The 18,658-nt window shown below is 37.1% G+C and overlaps 1 protein-coding gene across 4 annotated transcripts in view; it reads left to right on the forward strand.

Moving 5' to 3' along the window:
* PPP2R3A (protein phosphatase 2 regulatory subunit B''alpha) overlaps positions 1-18,658 on the forward strand; it is a 200,798-nt gene that overhangs the window by 162,738 nt on the left and 19,402 nt on the right. For all 4 annotated transcript variants that reach the window (XM_047875324.1, XM_047875326.1, XM_047875325.1 and 1 more), the window contains 3 exons: positions 8,872-9,047; positions 9,564-9,682; positions 12,244-12,350. In XM_047875324.1, coding sequence (XP_047731280.1) covers positions 8,872-9,047; positions 9,564-9,682; positions 12,244-12,350 — 402 coding nt within the window. The remainder of the gene's footprint in view (positions 1-8,871; positions 9,048-9,563; positions 9,683-12,243; positions 12,351-18,658) is intronic.

Consider the following 18,658-nt stretch of genomic DNA (forward strand, 5'->3'; position numbering starts at 1 on the left):
CAAATGTAATGGTGCTTTTAACCACAGTAAATAAGTAAAACAAATTTTTTTCTAACTTGAGGCTCTTAAAAGTACAGGCTGCAAAGACTGACCTCAGATTACTTCACTACAATTCCAACTTCTTTTCTTAAAAAATTATTTTTATATTGAGGTATAATTGACATGATAGTTCTAGATGTACAACATAATGATTTGATATTCATATATATTGCAAAATGATCACTAACGTAAGTCCCCTTAACATTCACCACTATATACAGATACAAAATTTTTTTTCTTGTGATAAAAACTTTTAAGATCTCTTAGCAACCTTCAAATATGCAGTAAAGTCACCATGCTGTATATTACATCCTCAGGACTTACCTTATAAATGTAAATTTGTACCTTTTCACCACCTTCACTCTGTTTGCCCATCCCACCCTCCACACTGGTAACCACCAATCTTTTCATTGTATATGTGACCTCAGTTGTTTTTTTTTTTTTTTTTTTTCTTAGTTTTCAAATATAAGTGAGATCATAAGAGTATTTGTGTTTGACTTATTTCACCCAGCACAATGTCTTCAAGGTCCATCCATGTGGTCATAAATGGTAGAATTTCATTCCTTGTTGTTGTTTTTTTATATTAACATATGGTGTTATATTTGTTTCAGGTATACAATATAACTATTTCACAATTCTATACATTTCTCAGTGCTCATCAAGATAAGTGTACTCTTAATTCCCTTAATTTATTTCACCTATCCTGCCAGACCCACTTCCCCTCTGGCAACCACCAGTTTGTTCTCTTTATTTATGAATCTGGGATTTTTGTTTGACTCTTTTCTCTCTGCTTGCTTGGTTTCTTAAATTTCACATGTGAGTGAAAACATACAAATTTGTCTTTCTCTGACCAACTTATTTAACATTATACTCTCTACTCCATCCATGCTGTTTACAAATGACAAGATTTCATTCTTTTTTATAGCTGAGTAATATTTCATTGTATGTATAAACCACTTCTTCATCTATTCATCTGTCAGGGGACATGTGAGTTTCTTCCATGTCTTGGGTGTTGTAAATAACACTGAAGTATACATGGGATACATATATCTTTTTGAATTAGTGTTGTTTTAGGTAAATACCAGTAGTGAAATTATTGGATCATATGGTAATTCTATTTTTAATTCTTTGAGGAACCTCCATACTGTTTTCCACAGTGACTGCACTAGTTTGCAGTCCCACCAACAGTGCATAAGGGTTCCTTTTTCTCCACGTCCTCGCCAACACTCGTTTTTTCTTGTGTTTTAGTTTAGCTGTTCTCACAGGTGTGAGGTGATATCTCATTGTGTTTTTAGTTTGCATTTCCCTGATGATTAGTGATACAGAGCACACTTTCAGGTGTCTGTTGGCCATCTATATGTCTTCTTTAGAAAAATGTCTATTCATGGGGTGCCCAGATGGCTCAGTCATTTAAGCATCAGACTCTTGATTTTGGCTCAGATCATGATCTCATGGTTTGTGGGATTGAGCCCTGTGTCAGGCTCTGCAAAGTCTGCTTGTGATTCTCTCCCTCTCTCTGCCCCTCACCTGCTTGTGCTCACTCTCTCAAAACAAATAAACATTTTTTTTAAAAAAGTCTATTCAACTCTTCCACCCATTTTTTTAATCAGATAATTTCTTTTTTATGGCTGAATAATATTTCATTGTGTATATATACTGCATTTTCCTTCTTTATCCATCAATGGACACATAGGTTGTTTCCATATCTTAGCTGCATGGGGTTGAAAATGGGGGGTAGATATATCTTTTCAAGTTAATGTTTTCATTTTCTTCAGATAAATAACCAAAGGTAAAATTGCTGGATCATATGGAAATTCTGTTTATAATTTTTTGAGGAACCTCAATATTGTGTTCCATAGTAGCTGCATTAATTTACTTTCTCACCATGGTATACATAGGTTCCCTTTTCTCCACATTCTCCTCACCAACACTTGTTATTTCTAGTCTTTTTGATAATAGTCATGCTAACAGGTGTGAGGTAATACTTCATTATATTTTTGAATTGCATTTCCCTGATAGTCATGTAGAGCATCTCCTCATGTACCTACTAGCCATCTGGGTGTCTTTGGAAAAATGTTTATTTAGACCCTCTGCCCATTTTTTAATCAGTTTTTTTGTTTGTTTGGTTTGGTTTGGTTTTTGCTATTGAGTTGTATGACTTCTCTATATATATTTGGATATACACCCCTTACCAGATACATACTTTGCAAATATTTTCTCCCATTCAGGATTGCCTTTTTATTTTGTTGATGATTTCCTTTGCTTTTGGTGTTATAGCCAAAAAGTTATTGCCAACACTGATATCAAAGAGTTTGCTGCTTATATTTTCTTCTGGAAGTTTTATACTTTTATGTTTTTAATAAATTTTGAGTTGATTTTTGTGTATTGTATATGATAGTGGTCCAATTTCATTCTTTTGCATGTGGCAGTTTTTTCCAACACCATTTGTTGAAATGACCGTCCTTTCTCCATTTTATTTTTTTTTAAGTTTATTTATTTTGAGAGAGAAAAAATATGAGCGAGGGAGGTGCAGAGAGAGAGAGAACCACAAGCAGGCTGCATGCTGTCAGCTGAGAGCCTGATGCAAGGCTTGAACCCACAAAACTATGAGATCACAACCTGAGCCAAAACCAAGAGTGAGACGCTTAACCACTGAGCCACCCAGGCGCCCCTCCTTTCTGCATTTTATATCCTTGGCTCCTTTGTCATACATCAATTGACCATATATATGTGGGTTTATTTCTGGGCTCTCTATTCTGTTACATTGACCTATGTGTCTGTTATTATGCAAATAACATACTGTTTTCATTACTATAGCTTTGTAGTAGATTTTGAAATCAAGTAGTGTGAAATCTCCAGCTTTTTTCTTGTTGCTCAATACTGCTTTGGGTATTCATGGTCTTCTGTCATTCCATACAAATTTTAGGATTGTTTGTTCACTTTCTGTTAAAAAAAAATGCCATTGGAATTTCTATAGGGATTGCACTGAATCTGTAGAATGCCTTGAGTAATATTAACAATATTCTTCCAATCCATGAACATGAACTGTCTTTGCATTTACGCAGGTCTTCAGTTTTATCAGTGTCTTAATAGTTTTCAGTGTACAAGTCTTTCACTTCCTTGGTTAAATGAATTCCCAGGTATTGTATTCTTTTGGATGCAGCTGTAAACAGGATTGTTAATTTCTTCTGCTGCTACTTTGTATTGATTTTTGCATCCTGCAGTTTTATAGAGTTTATTACCTCTACACTTTTTTTGGTGGAGTCTTCAGGGTTTTCTGTATATGTCATCTGCAGAGTTAACAGTTTTACCTCTTCCTTGTCCAATTTGGGGAAAAAAGGGAAATCCTTCCCTTTTATTTATTTTTCTTGTTTAATTGCTCTGTCTAGGTCTTCCAGTACTATGTTGAATAAAAATGGTGAGAATGGGTATTTTTGTCTTGTTCTAGATCTTGCAGGAAAAGCCTTCAGCTTTCTACCACTGAATATGAGGTTAGCCATGGGCTTCTCATACATGACCTATTATGTGGAGATATATTCCCTCTGTCCCCACTTTGTTAAGAGCTTTTATCAGACATGGATGTTGAATTTTATCAAATGCTTTTTCTACATCTACTGACATGACCATGTAATTTTTATCCTTCATTTCATTAATTTCATCTCATTGATTGATTTGCAGATGTCGAGCCATCCTTGCAACCCCGGAATACCCACTTTATTATGGTTTATGATCCTTTTAATGTACTGTTGAATTTCAGTTGCTAATACAAGTAAAACCTTGGTTTACGAGCATAATTCATTCTGGAAACATGCTTGTAATCCAAGGCACTTATAGATCAAAGCAAATTTCCCCATAAGAAATAATGGAAACTTGGGGTGCCTGGGTGGCCCAGTCAGTTAGGCATCCAACTTCAGCTCAGGTCATGATCTCACAGCTTGTGGGTTCGAGCCCCATGTTGGGCTCTGTGCTGACAGCTCAGCCTGGGGCCTGCTTCTGATTCTGTGTCTCTCTCTCTCTCTCTGCCACCTCTGCTTTGTGCTCTGTTTCTCTCTCAAAATTTAAAAAAAAATTTTAATTTTAATAAAAAAATTGAAAACAGAAATAATTGAAATTCCCACAACCCAAAGATACTCATATAAAAATGATTACAATACTATAATCTGATACAAAATAATAAATGCAAAGAAAAATAAGTTAACTGGCACTTACCTTTGAAAACCTTCATGGCTGGTGTGAGGAAGACAAGAGAAAGGAGGCTTATTGTATAGGATGAATTTCACTATCGCTAACAGAATCACTGCTGTCTTGGCTCAGTGGAACCTTTTTCTGCATGGGAGCCATTGTATATGCTCACATGGATGCTGACTAGAGTACAGTATTAATAAATTCTTGTCATATACTATATTTAATGTAACTGGCAATAAGGCAGCAAAGGAAAGGGTCTATATCTGCAGGCAGCCTGACCTGGAATGAAGTAAAGCATTCCTAAGCTTAGTCTTGCATGGAAAAGCAAAGGACTGTCCATAGGTGCTTTGTAGTGACAAAAAATACACTAGTACCAATTGTGGGCACCTTCCAACATTCTGAAAAATCACTGATTCCTGCCAAACACCACAACCTGAGACCGAGCATCCAAAAACAGGATACAATCCCACCGAGAGAGGGAGGGAGGGAGGAAAGGAGAGAGAGAGAGAGGGAGGGAGGAAAGAACCATTGGCTCAGTTGTGATCATGTGACATTCGGCATCACGTACTACTCATATTTCAAGACATTGCTCGTTTATCAAGTTAAAATTTATTAGAAATTTTGCTTGTCTTACAGAACACTCACAGAACAAGGTACTCGCAATCCAAGGTTTTACTGTATTTTGTTGAGGATTTTTGAATCTGTATTCATCAGTAATATTGGCCTGTAATTTTCTCATAGTGTCCTTGTTCTGTTATCAGGGTACTGCTGGCCTTGTAAAAGGAGTTTGGAAGTATTCCCTAATCTTCTATTTTTTTCACATTTTTCATTCTTTTTTCTTTTTGCTGCTCTGATTGAGTTCCACTGCCCTGTATTCAAGTTTACTGATCCTTTCTTCTGCTTTATCTAGTCTGGTTTCAAACTCTTCTGATGTATTTTTCAGTTCACTTATTATATTCTTCAGCTCTATGACTTCTGTTTAGTACATTCTTATATTTTTCATCTCTGAGTTCTGTCTTCATCCATTCATCTCCCAAGTTCAGTGAGCATCTTTGTGACCATTATTTTAAACTCTTTATCAGGTAAATCACTTAACTTAGTTTTATTAAGGAATTTTTTCTGACGTTTTCTCATTTTTTAATTCAGAACATATTTTTTTGTTTCATCATTCTGCTTGACTGTGTTGATTTCTGTGCATTAGATAAAATAACCACCTCTCCAAGTCTTGAATAGTAGCCTTGTGTAGTAGGTAAACTTTATTGTTCAACCCTGTCCTAGCCCTTATATCTTAAACCTTTTAATTGTCCAAGCATCCTCTTTTATTTTTAATGGCTCCTAATAGTCGAGGTTGTGCCAAGACCTGTCATTATCCCAGAGGGGAAGATTTCAGCACCTAGATGGAGGCTGGTTGTCATCTTTTAAAAGTATGCACATATATACAGTCCTGTGGGACCACAAACATAAGCCTCACTGGCCACCAGAGCTAGGCAATCTTAAGTATCCCCTGGGCATCAGTCTCCAAAATTGGGGTACCATACAAGTGCATAAGCTCCTTTCTAAAAGATACCAGCAGCTGGAATGAGACAAAGGGAGAACACAAAGATGGCATCCACTTGCCTCCATACCCTGAAAGCAACTCCATAAGCTCCTAGATGTGTGCTAAACCTGAAACCTACCTTTTGGGCTGAAACTCCAACACAAGCAAATAGCCCTCTTTCACAGAAAGCCTGGGAGTATGTTTCAACCTCTTGTCTGTGCAGTACCCCGGATATAGTAGCCTGCTAAGAACTAGGTCTCCTATTGTTACAGTCTCATGGGGCCCAGGAACACAAGCCCCCCTGGCCACCAGAGCCAGGCTATCGGTGAGCATCCCTGGGTGGCAGCTGCAAATACCAGGCAGGGCTCCAGACATAAAAACAGGGCACCAGATGCATGTAAAAGCTCCCCTCCAGGAGATAGTGGCACTGTGTAGTGCAGCAGAGGAGAAGAGTGAACATGGTATCCTCTAGCCTCTGTCCCCAGAGAGTACCCCAGCAGGCCCCTAGATATGTGTTTTAAGTTAGATACCTGCCCTTAGGCCAAGGCTTTAAGATAAGGAAATGAGTGTCTTTCACAGAAAGTCTGAGTGTCTATTGGCTGCTTCTGCACTGGTCGCTAGCATGGGTGAGTCCAAGCACATAAGCCCCTTACGAGCCATTTCTCACTTAACTGTACCCTTTTGGGTCTCATGGACACAAGCTCTATAGAGATTTCCAAAGCTAGATGTTTTAGGGAGTCATCTTTTAGTTTCAGGTCTTAAGAGTTACGGTGCCCAGTATGAGATTCAAACCCTTCACTCCTCGGAAGAAGTTCCAGGTTTTAAGTTTCCTCGATTGTAGGTCACCATGACAGAGGTGGGGATTATAGTGAGATTGTGTGTCAGCCTGTCCTACCCACTTAGATGTGGGGTTTTCTTGTCTGCACAGTGTGTAGGAGCTACTCAGTTCTAAGGAGTCTTTTCAGAAGAACTTGTTCCATATATAGCTATAGATTTGGTGTGTCTGTGGGAGAAAGTTCAGGATCTTCTTACATTACCATCTTGAATCAGAACTCTGAAATAAATATCATGAAGAAGTACCTGTACTCCTATGTTCATTGCAGCATTATTCACAGTAGCCAAGATATGAAATGACCCTAAAATCCCTCAGTGGATAAATGGATAAAGAAAGTGTGGGATACACACACACACACGCGCACACACACACACACACACACAGGAATATTATTCACCCTTTAAAAAGAAGGAAATTCTGTCATTTGCGACAACATGGATGATCTCAGAGTACACCATGCTAAGTGAAATAAGGCATGCACAGAGACACAAATACCACATGATCTCACTTACATGTGAAATCTAAAAACTGTCAAACACAAAGAGTCATAGAGTAGAATTTTAGTTAGCAGGAGTTGAGGGAAGAAGGAAATGGGGAAGTACTAGTCAAAGGGTACAAAGTTGCAGTTAGAATGAAACATACAACATGGTGAGTATGGTTAATAATACTGTATTAAATATTAGAAATTTGCTAAGAGTAGATTTCAGGTCTTCTCATCCCCCTCCACCCCAAATATAACTAAGTGAGGAGATGATATGTGAAATAATTTTACTATAATAATTATTTCACAATGTATATATTATCTCATTGTACCCCTTAAATCGTTTTTACTAAAAATGTTTTTAAAAACTATAAAGGAAATTTAACCACAGTAAAGATGTAGAAAAACATAAAATTAATTGTAATTAAATATCTTATTTAATCCACTATATCTAAAATGTTATTGCAACATCTCATCAATATAAGAATATTGATGTTTTACCTTTTTTTCATATTAAGTCTTCAAAATCTGTTTTGTATTTACACTTAAAGATATCTCAAATTGGACTAGGAACATGTGGATAAGTGGCTACAATATTTGACCATGCAGATGTGAATAACAAGAGTTCCAGAAAAAAAGAATGGATAAGGGTGAAAAGAGGCAGGGAAGAAATAAAATAATTGAAGAAAATTTCCGAGAACTAAAGAATACTAGCTTCCAAATTGTGTAAGCTCTCAGAAAGCCCAAGAAAGTAGATGAATTAGACCCAGACCAGGATACTTCATCATGAGATTTCAAAATACCAAGGACCCAGAGAAACCTCTATAGGCTTCAAAGGAAAAAAAAAAAAAAAGTTATTATAGTCAAAGGATCAGACATCGGCATGGCTTTAGACTTCTCAACAATAGTGGATAGATAGAAGATAGTGTAGTGAATCATTGCCTTTAAACTTCTGAAGGAAAAGCACCACCAAGGTATAATTCTGTAACCAAAATATCAACCAAGTTAGGAGGTAGATAAACAGTATTTTCAACTATCTAAGATCTCAGAAAACGTATGTGCCTCACTCCCTTTTTTTTAGGAAGCTGCCGAAGAATATGTTACACTAAACAAGGAAGTCAACCAAGAATGAGGAAAGTGTGAGATACAAGAAATAAGAGAAAGGTGAAAGGAATCCCTGGGATGAAACCATGAATCCAGTCTAGAGAGCAACCAGTGCAGTTAAAGTAGGTCAGAAGGAAGCAAGAAAGACTTCATCAAGAAAATCCAGTTCATAGAACCCTGATGAGAATGATTATGGATGTAGAAAACTGGCACATATGGGCACTGAATAGTAACATGTACACAGAAATCTAAGCAAATAAGAGATAAAAGAAAAAGTTGAGTAATTTATATTACGAGGTTCAGAAGGGCATGTAGGTAAAGTAGAAAGAGAGGTAGAAGAGCTAAAACCTCATTTTTCATTGTATGAAATTAATACACAGTTCTTAAAACAGAAATGTAAGGAAGGAGCAATATAGGCATCTTATCTGAAAATATAAAAACCAAAATAATCTGGTATTGAAAGTGGTTGATTCTGGGGAAGGGAAATAAAGGGAAGAAGGGGTCTGGCCAGTTTTTCTAACAAATTTTATAAAACTGTGTTCCTCTAAGTCTCAAGTATACACATATTAACTTATTTTAAAAGAAAATATACACATACTGACTTATTTTAAAAGAAACATGGGCAGTAATAAATCTGGGTGAATAAAGGACCTTACCAGGCCATTGCTAACGAGTGTCCTTATCTTCTAGCATTGAGTATTGGTTCCGCTGCATGGATATGGATGGAGATGGTGTACTCTCCATGTATGAGCTGGAGTACTTCTATGAGGAGCAATGTGAACGGATGGAAGCCATGGGCATTGAGCCCTTGCCATTCCATGATTTGCTGTGCCAGATGCTTGACCTGGTGAAGCCAGCCAGTGATGGTAAGATTGAGTAAAAGACCATCTGCACTACTCACCTATGTAACAGAGGGGGGCCTTTAATCCTGGATTGTCCCAAATTACTGAACTTCCAGAGTCTTCCATACTGGCTTCCCAAATACAGAAATATTTAAGTTTCTCCTTTACCATTAGTTTAGAACCAACAACTAATGGCAAATCAAGTTTAAGAAATTTCCCCATAGAAACAGAAGGCAGATTAGTGATCGCCCTAGGCTGGGTAAGGAGATGGGGAACGTCTGCTTGATGAGTACAGTTTCCTTTTGGAGTGAGGAAATGTTGTGGAACTCGGTAGTGGTAATGGTTGTACAACACTGTGAATGTACTAAAAGCTGCTGAATTGCACACTTTAAAATGGTAAATTTTATGTCCATTTTACCTAAAAAAATCGGATTTTATATAATAAAATTGGCATATTCATATACTCTTATTAAACTTCAGTAAAAGTTTTTTTCACTTGCCAAAAAGTTCTTGAAATTTACTGGATTTGTTTTTACATAGGCAAAATAACACTACGAGATCTGAAGAGATGCAGAATGGCACACATTTTTTATGATACTTTCTTTAATCTGGAGAAATACTTGGACCATGAACAGAGAGATCCTTTTGCGGTCCAGAAGGTACTGGTTTTAACTTCCCTTTGAAGGCTGCAGTATCAGGGGTTGTGTGCTACAGATAAAAACGGTCTTTCCCTGTGAGAATCTTGTATTTAAAGAGGTAACATTTAAAACATTTTCTCTCCTACTGAAAAGAGAGAAAAAAGGACCTAGAGCACATGTCTCTCCATAGCTAATCTTCAAGTTTAGGTAACCTGCATCTGCCTATCACTGAGTGAATTTTGTGGTCTGTATACTTATATATTAGACACTAGTTACAAAAAAGTTTTGAAAAAAATTTGTCCTAACTTTTAAAAAAAAATGTATCAATAGAACCATCTGTATTAGAAAGTATATTGGGGTTAACTGTACCATTCATTTCCAGGATTACATTGTAAATAGCTCTCCCTAATGAAAACTAGACGTTCTCCATAATAGACAGCCCTCAGATAACAAAACACTTTTTCAAGTGTTAATGACTATTGTGCATGACTATCAGTTTGAAGTCATTCTACACCTGAATAGAGATGAGCACCCTTATGCGTACACAAAAACCTGTGGACCCTCAAAAAGCCCTGAACATATGGTCTATGTCAAAACAATAATAATAATAATAATAATAATAATAATATCATCACCACTTCCCCTTCTCTTGTTTAAAAAGTAAAAATTATGTGGGGGTGCCTAATGGCTCAGTCGAGTTGGTTAAGCATCCAGCTCTTGGTTTTGACCCAGGTCATGATCTCATGGTCCTTGAGTTCAAGCCCTGTGTGGAGCCCCACATTTGCACTGACAGTGCAGAGCCCACTTGGGATTCTCTCTCCCCCACCCCTACCCCCTTCCTTGCTTGTGTTCTCTCTCCCTCAAAACTTTAAAAAAAAATTTTTTTTTAATTCTGTTAGTAGAAAAGGAATGTTTGAGTTGAGTCCTACAGGAATACCAGAAACTACCAGAAACTTTCAGTCTTTTTCTTCTACATGTTGACCTAAATAGTAGTAAGAATACAAAGATCACCTTATTATTTTTTAAGTTCATTTATTTGTTTTTGAGAGAGACAGAGATAGTCACAAGTGGGGTAGGGGCAGAGAGTAAGACAGAGAATCCCAAGCAGGCCCCACGCTGTCAGTGCAGAGCCGATGCAGGGCTTGAACCCACAAAACTGTGTGATCATGACCTGAGCCAACACCAACATTTAGACATTTAACCAACTGAGCCACCCAGGCACCACATACGTTATTTTTTATTTTTATTTATTTTTTTAATTTTAGATAGCACAAGCAGGGGAGGGGGGCAGAGGGAGGCAGAATTTCAAGCAGGCTCCACACTCAGTGCGGAGCCAATGCAAAGGTCAATCCCATGACCCTGGGATCATGATCTGAGCTGAAATCAAGAATTGGACACTCAACTGACTGAGCCACCCAGACACCCCCAAAGATCACCTGCTAAAAACAAATATTCTACGCCTGATCTTGGGGCCTATCAAGGCACATTATCACTAGCTTTAAAAAAAATTTTTTTCCCGGGCACCTGGGTGGCTCAGTTGGTTAAGTGTCCACCTTCAGCTCAGGTCATATCTTGTGGTTCGTGAGTTTGAGCCCCACGTCGGGCTCTGTGCTGACAGCTCAGAGCCTGGAACCTGCTTCGAATTCTGTGTCCCCCCTCTCTCTCTGCCCCTCCCCCACTCGTGCTATCTCTCAAAAATAAACATTAAAAAAATTGCCAATTATAAATCTAAGATGTAAGTTTCAAAGACGTCAAAAGGATGGAGTAGGGGTTCTTAAAATGAGTTAAGTATCATAATCCTATTGTATGGTCAGTATTTAGGTATTTACATTCTTCTGGGCATGACTAACCTTACATCTGAGGGCAGTGCTAATAACTCATTTTAATCATGGAAAAGCATTTTACCTGGAGTATATAATCCAAGATACTGCCCAGATTGGAGAAGGAAAAGAAAATGTATATAGCCTTTTCCCCCTTTATAAAATTTGTAAGAGATGGCAGTATATCAAGATTTATTCTGATCTGCAGAGAACATTTTTAGTCAAAAAGTGCTCAGTAAATTCCAGTGACTGTGTTGAAGAGACATATGGTCATATAGAGATAAAAAGAAGAGCAAAAAGTAGCAATCGAGCATGTACAGTATAGCAAAGGAAATTATTTGGGGGAGAAGGGCTCTTTCTAGGAAAATAGCACAGATGACATGGTATCTGAGCTGGCTTTTACAGAAGCAATAAAAATATGCCAGGGAGGGGAGGAAGCGATGGTCTGTTTCAGGTGGGCATATGTAAACCACAAGTCACTCCAGATAGCTGGTGTGCAAAGTGCCAGGGAGAAGAGCCCAGACAAAGGTCTCTGATTATAAGGCTAAAGAATCTAGACCTAAAGAATTCACTGCTGAGGAGTTCACTATAATTTTATGATTGGAGGCATACAAATCACTTTAAGAGTGTTACTTTAGCACCTCTCTTAACATGTTAAAATGAAATATTTTCAGGCAGGTCATCACAAATGTTCACTGAAGAAAACCAATCTCCAATTCTTTGTCTTTGATTATTTTTGTTTCCTTTCCTCTTTGCAATCAGGATGTTGAGAATGAGGGGCCTGAGCCCTCTGACTGGGACAGGTTTGCAGCTGAGGAGTATGAGACTCTTGTTGCAGAGGAATCTGCCCAAGCACAGTTCCAGGAAGGGTGAGTGAGGTCCCTGGGTCTTATAGAAGTTTTTTAACAGGGGTAATCATATCAGGAATGGTAAAACCATCTTTAAAAAATCAAACTAGTAATCCTTTCTTATTTTTGGATATCCTGAGTGATTATAACCAACTTTAGTTGAAAGAATATTTTTCCAGCAATCTTCCCTTCTTCACTAATTTCCTAAAACTCTTCTCATGTCCCATTTCCTTTAATGGAGTTGTACTTTTCACTGGAAGCTAAGATCATCGTGCAGTCATTCTACTTTGTTAGTGATATCACATGCTGTAAAAACATTTAGCATTTACTAAAATGCTGTAAATACAGGATGAGACTAAAAGAACTGAAGCTCTTTTAAATAATCAAACCATGTTTAAAACAAATCTTTACCATACATGTTTTTTTGTATTCAACACTGAACAAGAATTTACTTCTACAACAAATTTGTAATAGGGTATATATAATTCCATAAAGGGATCATGGTAAGAAACTATTCAAGACTTCCATTGCTTAGATCATTTCAGCAACTTTATAATTTGTTGGCTCTTTCCACCATCTTCTAGTGATTTCTTTTGTAGTTCCTCTAAGGCTCTTAATGCTTATTAATGTAATATTTTTTGAACAGGTAATATATTCATATATTTTAATATTCAAAGAAACAAGGATAGTTTCCTACTGCCCAGTTTTCCTCCCTAGAAGCAATCACTGTGACCTTTTTTTTTTTTTTTAATATTTATTTATTTGGGGGAGGGTGCAAGCAGGGGAGGAGCAGAGAGAGGGGGACAGAGGATCAGAAGCAGGCTCTGCACTGACAGCACCAAGCCCGATATGGGGCTCAAATTCACGAACCATGAGACCATGATCTGAGCCGAAGTCAGACACTCAAACCGACTGAGCCACCTAGGTTCTCCCACATTTTCTTATTACATGTCCTTCCAAAGACACCCTCCACTTTATTTCCTATAGATATATATATACACATACATATATTCAGATACGTGTGTATATATAAAAAAGCACATATACATTCTTTTATTTCTTTTTTCTGTACACATATGGTAGCATATTATATTCATTGTTTGGTATTTTGCTTTTTCCACACTTATGTAAAGTTTCTGTTATAGAAGATGAGTAAGTTCTAGAGATCTGCTATACTACTTAGTGCCCATAGTTAAAAATGTGGGTATTCTGCATTTTAAAATGTTATGAGAACAAATCTCATGTCTTCCTACAAAACACACACAAAAAAATACCATGAAATTTTTGGAGGTGAACAGATTTTTGGAGTACCTTGATTGTGGTATCACAGATGTATGCGTATATCCACACTGATCAAGGTGTAATTGTTAAATGCATATAATTTTTGTGTATCAAACCTAAATAAAGACAAAAACAATAACAAAGATTGGGAAGACAACATGGTGAACCAAAAACACTTGTATTTTACAATTACTGAGGTATAAATAAGGCTTCACAAATATTTTGGGGGCCTTGGGTACATGAAAAAATTTTTAAAAGCCCAACAAATGGGAGATTATTTCATGCATATATCTGATGAATGTTCTAAGTTTTTCTACAGCTGCACAATATTCTACTGTACAGTTATGCCACTATGACAAATAAAATGTTCTAATGAATAATCTTACATACATGTAATTTTATACATATGTAAGACAAATTTCTATAAGTATAGCAAACAGAGGAGGGTTTCAGAGAAACCAACAAGAAATAATGCAGACACCCAGAACTAGCAACAGTGGGGAGCCACTTCCATCCTTAGGTCTAAAAGGACAAGGAGATAAAACCATCATCAGAACCCAAAGAGAGTAAGTATATGGAGAGAGCTGACAGGAGTTGTGACCTTCAGTAATAGAATTCAGTCAAACTATGGCAATCTAGGTGAGAGCTGCTAGAATAAATACCCAATTTCACTTTGCTCATATCCCTTAGTATCCTGCTGGCACTTCTCATTGGTTTCCAACCAGAAACAAGAAGAGAACTGATGTAGTCTGTTTGGATCAGCCTCCTTATCCACCTAGCTAAGGGGAGAGTAGATATAGAAGGATAAACATCAAATATCCAGCTCAGTACAAATGCCAACAGAGATTCTACATTTCACACCCTTACCATTAAGTCTTCAATATCTTTTTTGAGAGTACTGAAGAAGCCATCACCAAACTACTTTCTTTAATCTTGAGATATCCTTAATATGCTTACTCACAAAACTGGGGTCTTATTTTTATGTCATGGACCCAGAAACCCAGAAAAATCATTCATCATTATTTTAAGCCTGACTGAATAAGAAGGGAAGATAGGCAAGTGTATTCATAAGCATAATCTAAAATTTTTTTGGCACTGAGCTTCCTTAGTAGGAATTAGAGTAAGGTTACTTATGAAGCAGCATCACTACTGTTAAGAGCATCTGTGGTTGTTTGTAATAGTGAAAAATTGGAAGGTCTGATAGGAAGATTAATAAAATTACCCTGCATATACATAGTATAATTCCATGTAAACATTACAAGTCATTTTGTGGACGTATATTTCTTGACTATTATAAAGAAAAAATTAAAATGTGGAGGAAGGCTTTAAAAGATCAAGTAAGGGGGAGGCTAGGTGGCTCTGTTGGCAAAGCATCCAAGTCTTGATTTTGGCTCAGGTCATGATTTCACAGTTCATGAGATCGAGCCCCATGTCAGGCTCTGCACTTACAATGCTGAGCCTTCTTAAGATTCTCTCTCTCCTTTTCTCTCTGCCCTTCCCCCATTCATACATGCATGTGGGCACTCTCTCTCTCTCAAAATAAGCAAACATTTAAAAAAGATCAAGAAGGAATAGTAAAGTGTAAGAAAGAAAATTAGGTATACATAAGGAAAACAACAGGGATCTTAGTATGTATTAGACATACAAAGCAAATGGAACACAAAAAATTCAAAGATAATAGAAAAGCTTTTTTTTTTTTAAATAAAGTTCCTGAAATCCAAAAGGTCAGAAGTCATACCATATCCAGGAAATACTGATAATGATTGATTCCCAATATATGTCATGAATTTGCCGGAGTTCAAAGATAAATATTGGATAAAGGGTTAGCATCCAAAACCCATAAAGAATTCACCGAACTCAACATCCATAAAACAAATAATCCAGTGAAGAAATGGGCAGAAGACATCCAGATGGCTAACAGACACATGAAAAATCATCAGGAAAATAAAAATCAAAACCGCAATGAGATACCACCACACACCTGTCAGAATGGCTACAATCAACTTGGGGAACAACAGATGTTGGTGAGGATGTCGAGAAAGGGGGACCCTTTTGCACTGTTGGTAGGAGTGCAAACTGTTGCAGCCACTCTGGAAAACAATATGGATATTCCTCAAAAAATTAAAAATAGAACTACCCTACAACCCAGCAATTGCACTACCAGACATTTATCCAAAGGATACAAAAATGCTGATTTGAAGGGCACTGTGCACCCCAATGTTTATAGCAGCACTATCAACAACAGCCAAAGTATGGAAAGAGCCCAAATATCCATCCACTGGAAAAAGGATAAAGAAGATGCATACACACACATACATACAGTGGAATACTACTCAGCAATGAAAATGAAATCTTGCCATTTACAACTATGTGGATGGAACTAGAGAGTATTATGCTGAGTGAAATCAGTCAGTCTGAGAAAGATACCATACGATTTCACTCATGTGGAATTTGAGAAACTCAGCAGATAAACACAGGGGAAGGGAAGGAAAAATAAGAAAAACAGAGGGAGGCAAACCATAAGAGACTCTTCTATACAGAGAACAAACTGAGGGTTGCTGGAGGAGAGGTGGGTGAGGGGATGGGTTAAATGGGTAATGGGCATTAAGGAGGGTACTTTTTGGGATGAGCACTGAGTATCATATGGAAGAGATGAATCCCTGGGTTCTACTCCTCAAGCCAAGACTACACTATATGTTAACTAACTTGATTTTAACTTTAAGAAAGAAACTTTAATTGGGTTTCTTTTCCACTTAAAAAATTCAAGTCCTCAGACAAGGGGAAAATAAAATCACCCTCGCCTCAGATACCTCCATGGTAAAAATGAATATTAGAAGATCATAAAACAACACATACAACTTTTTCAGAGAAAAAATTTCTATAATCTCAAATTTTATACTAACCTCAGATGACATTCAAGCATGAAAACACAAGTGGGTATTTTCAACATGTAAGAACTGAAGGGAATATAGCACCCATGAGCTCTTCTATAAAAAAGACAATCATAAAACCAAGAAACAAACCAAAATAAAGAGCCTGGAAATGTAGCAACCATTGGGGAAAAGAAATAAATAGCATTCAATCCATTCAAATGTAGAAAGAATAGAGATCTGGAAAAAAAAGAAATGTAAAACTAGGATGTAGAGAGGAAGAGGAAATATATGTATAACATCCTAGAAATAACAATTTAAATGAAAATGGGAGGTAGAGAGGAGGAAGAAAGTATGTGTAAATTTCATTGGCAAAACCTCAGTAGATACCCTTTAAAGCTATAAGTCAAATTGAGGGTTTAGGAATACTAATTTAACACTTGAAAAACCAAAGCTAGACTATTCCAATTCAATCAGAAAATGTGTATACAGAAAAGAAAAACACAGACCACAAAGCCTGAAGATGACAGAACTAAGGCAATGAATGTAAATGGAATAAACTCACTTATTTAAAGAAAAGGATTCAATTTTGTAATAACAACAAAGGTTGCATTAAAAAGGAATGAATGCTTTGGAGCAGCCACTCTGGAAAACCACATGGAGGTTCTTCAAAAATAGAACTACCCTACGACCTAGCAATGGCTCTACTATGTATTTAGTCAAAGGATACAAAAATACAGATTCGAAGGGGCACATATACCCCAATGTGTACAGCAGCGCTATCAACAATAGCCAAATTATGGAAAGAGCCCAGATGTCCATCAACTGCAACGACGTGGATAGAACTAGAGTGTGTTAGGTGAAGCAAAACCAGTCAGAGAAAGGCAGATATCCTATGATCCCACTCATATGTGGCATGTAAGAACAGAACACATGAACATAGGGGAAGGGAAGGAAATATAAGATGAAAACAAGGAGGAAAACCATAAGACTTAACTATAGATAACTGAGAGTTCGTGGAGGGTTGGTGGGTGGGGGAATGGATTAAATGGGTGTTGGGCATTAAGGAGGGTACTTGTTGGGATGAGCACTGGATGTATATGTAAGTGATGAATCACTAAATTCTCCTGAAGCCAATACTACACTATATGTTAACTAACTTGAATTTAAATAAAATCTTGGAAGAAAAAAAAATAGTCAAAAAAAGCTATGCATCTGACAGCATCAGATTTTTGAAACAAAAACTCCCAAAAGAAAATAAAAGGAGAAATTGGAGCCTATTATTGCAGCCATAGTAAACTATACCCTGAAAATAGGTAAAATACCTTTGTAGGTTTTGTCCATAGACCATCTACAAAATATATATTAGGCTACAAACAAAACTTCAGTGGACCTCTAAAGAGTAACTGTAATTCAGACCAGCTTCTCATTTTAAGGAGGTAGTCTGAAAGCATACTGTAGTTTTCAGTCTCTTCACACCATTTGAAAATACAGAGCACCACTTAAGAGGAGAAACTTTCAGTGGACTAAAAGACGAAAAGGAGATGGGATCCGATTGAAGAGGCAGTCTGTGCAGCAGCATGCAGAAGATAATTGCTACAAATAAAGGAAGCAGCACTTAAGGATGATCCATACCTGAATTTGGCTGAAACTCCACACAAAAAGGAGATGAGAAGCAGCAGTGTCCAGGTAGGTCAAACCTTGTATATCTCATCCTATTCCTAAAGGAAAGACAAGAGTGTGGGATCTTGGAGCAGAGAAAGCACAACCACTGAAATATCCACACCAGCAGCATGGTCCATCTAGCCCCTCATTCTCATTGAAAACACTAGCAACCTCTCATTGCCCCCTCCTAATAAGAAGCCAGTGCAAACAGAGGGAGTGGTCTGTTCCCAGCTACATAGAAAAATGGACAAATATCAAACAGTTGGAAGTAATAAAATACTCAACAAATGGAAGAACTTTCACTCTTGGAAGGCAATTTACTACAGCAGTCAGAACAAGACCTCAAGTTGAGTATTATTTACCATTTTTGGATGGTAAGAGAATACTGCCCTCTTGAAACAAGACTGACCAGTTTCTTGGAAATTGAAAAATTTTTAAATGAAAAACACAGTCATTGAGCTGAATAATAGAATGGACACAGATGAAAAGTTTTTGATTTGGGATATTGATTAT

Source organism: Prionailurus viverrinus, chromosome C2 (genome assembly GCF_022837055.1).
Source record: "Prionailurus viverrinus isolate Anna chromosome C2, UM_Priviv_1.0, whole genome shotgun sequence".
NCBI classification, from domain to species: Eukaryota; Metazoa; Chordata; class Mammalia; order Carnivora; family Felidae; genus Prionailurus; species Prionailurus viverrinus.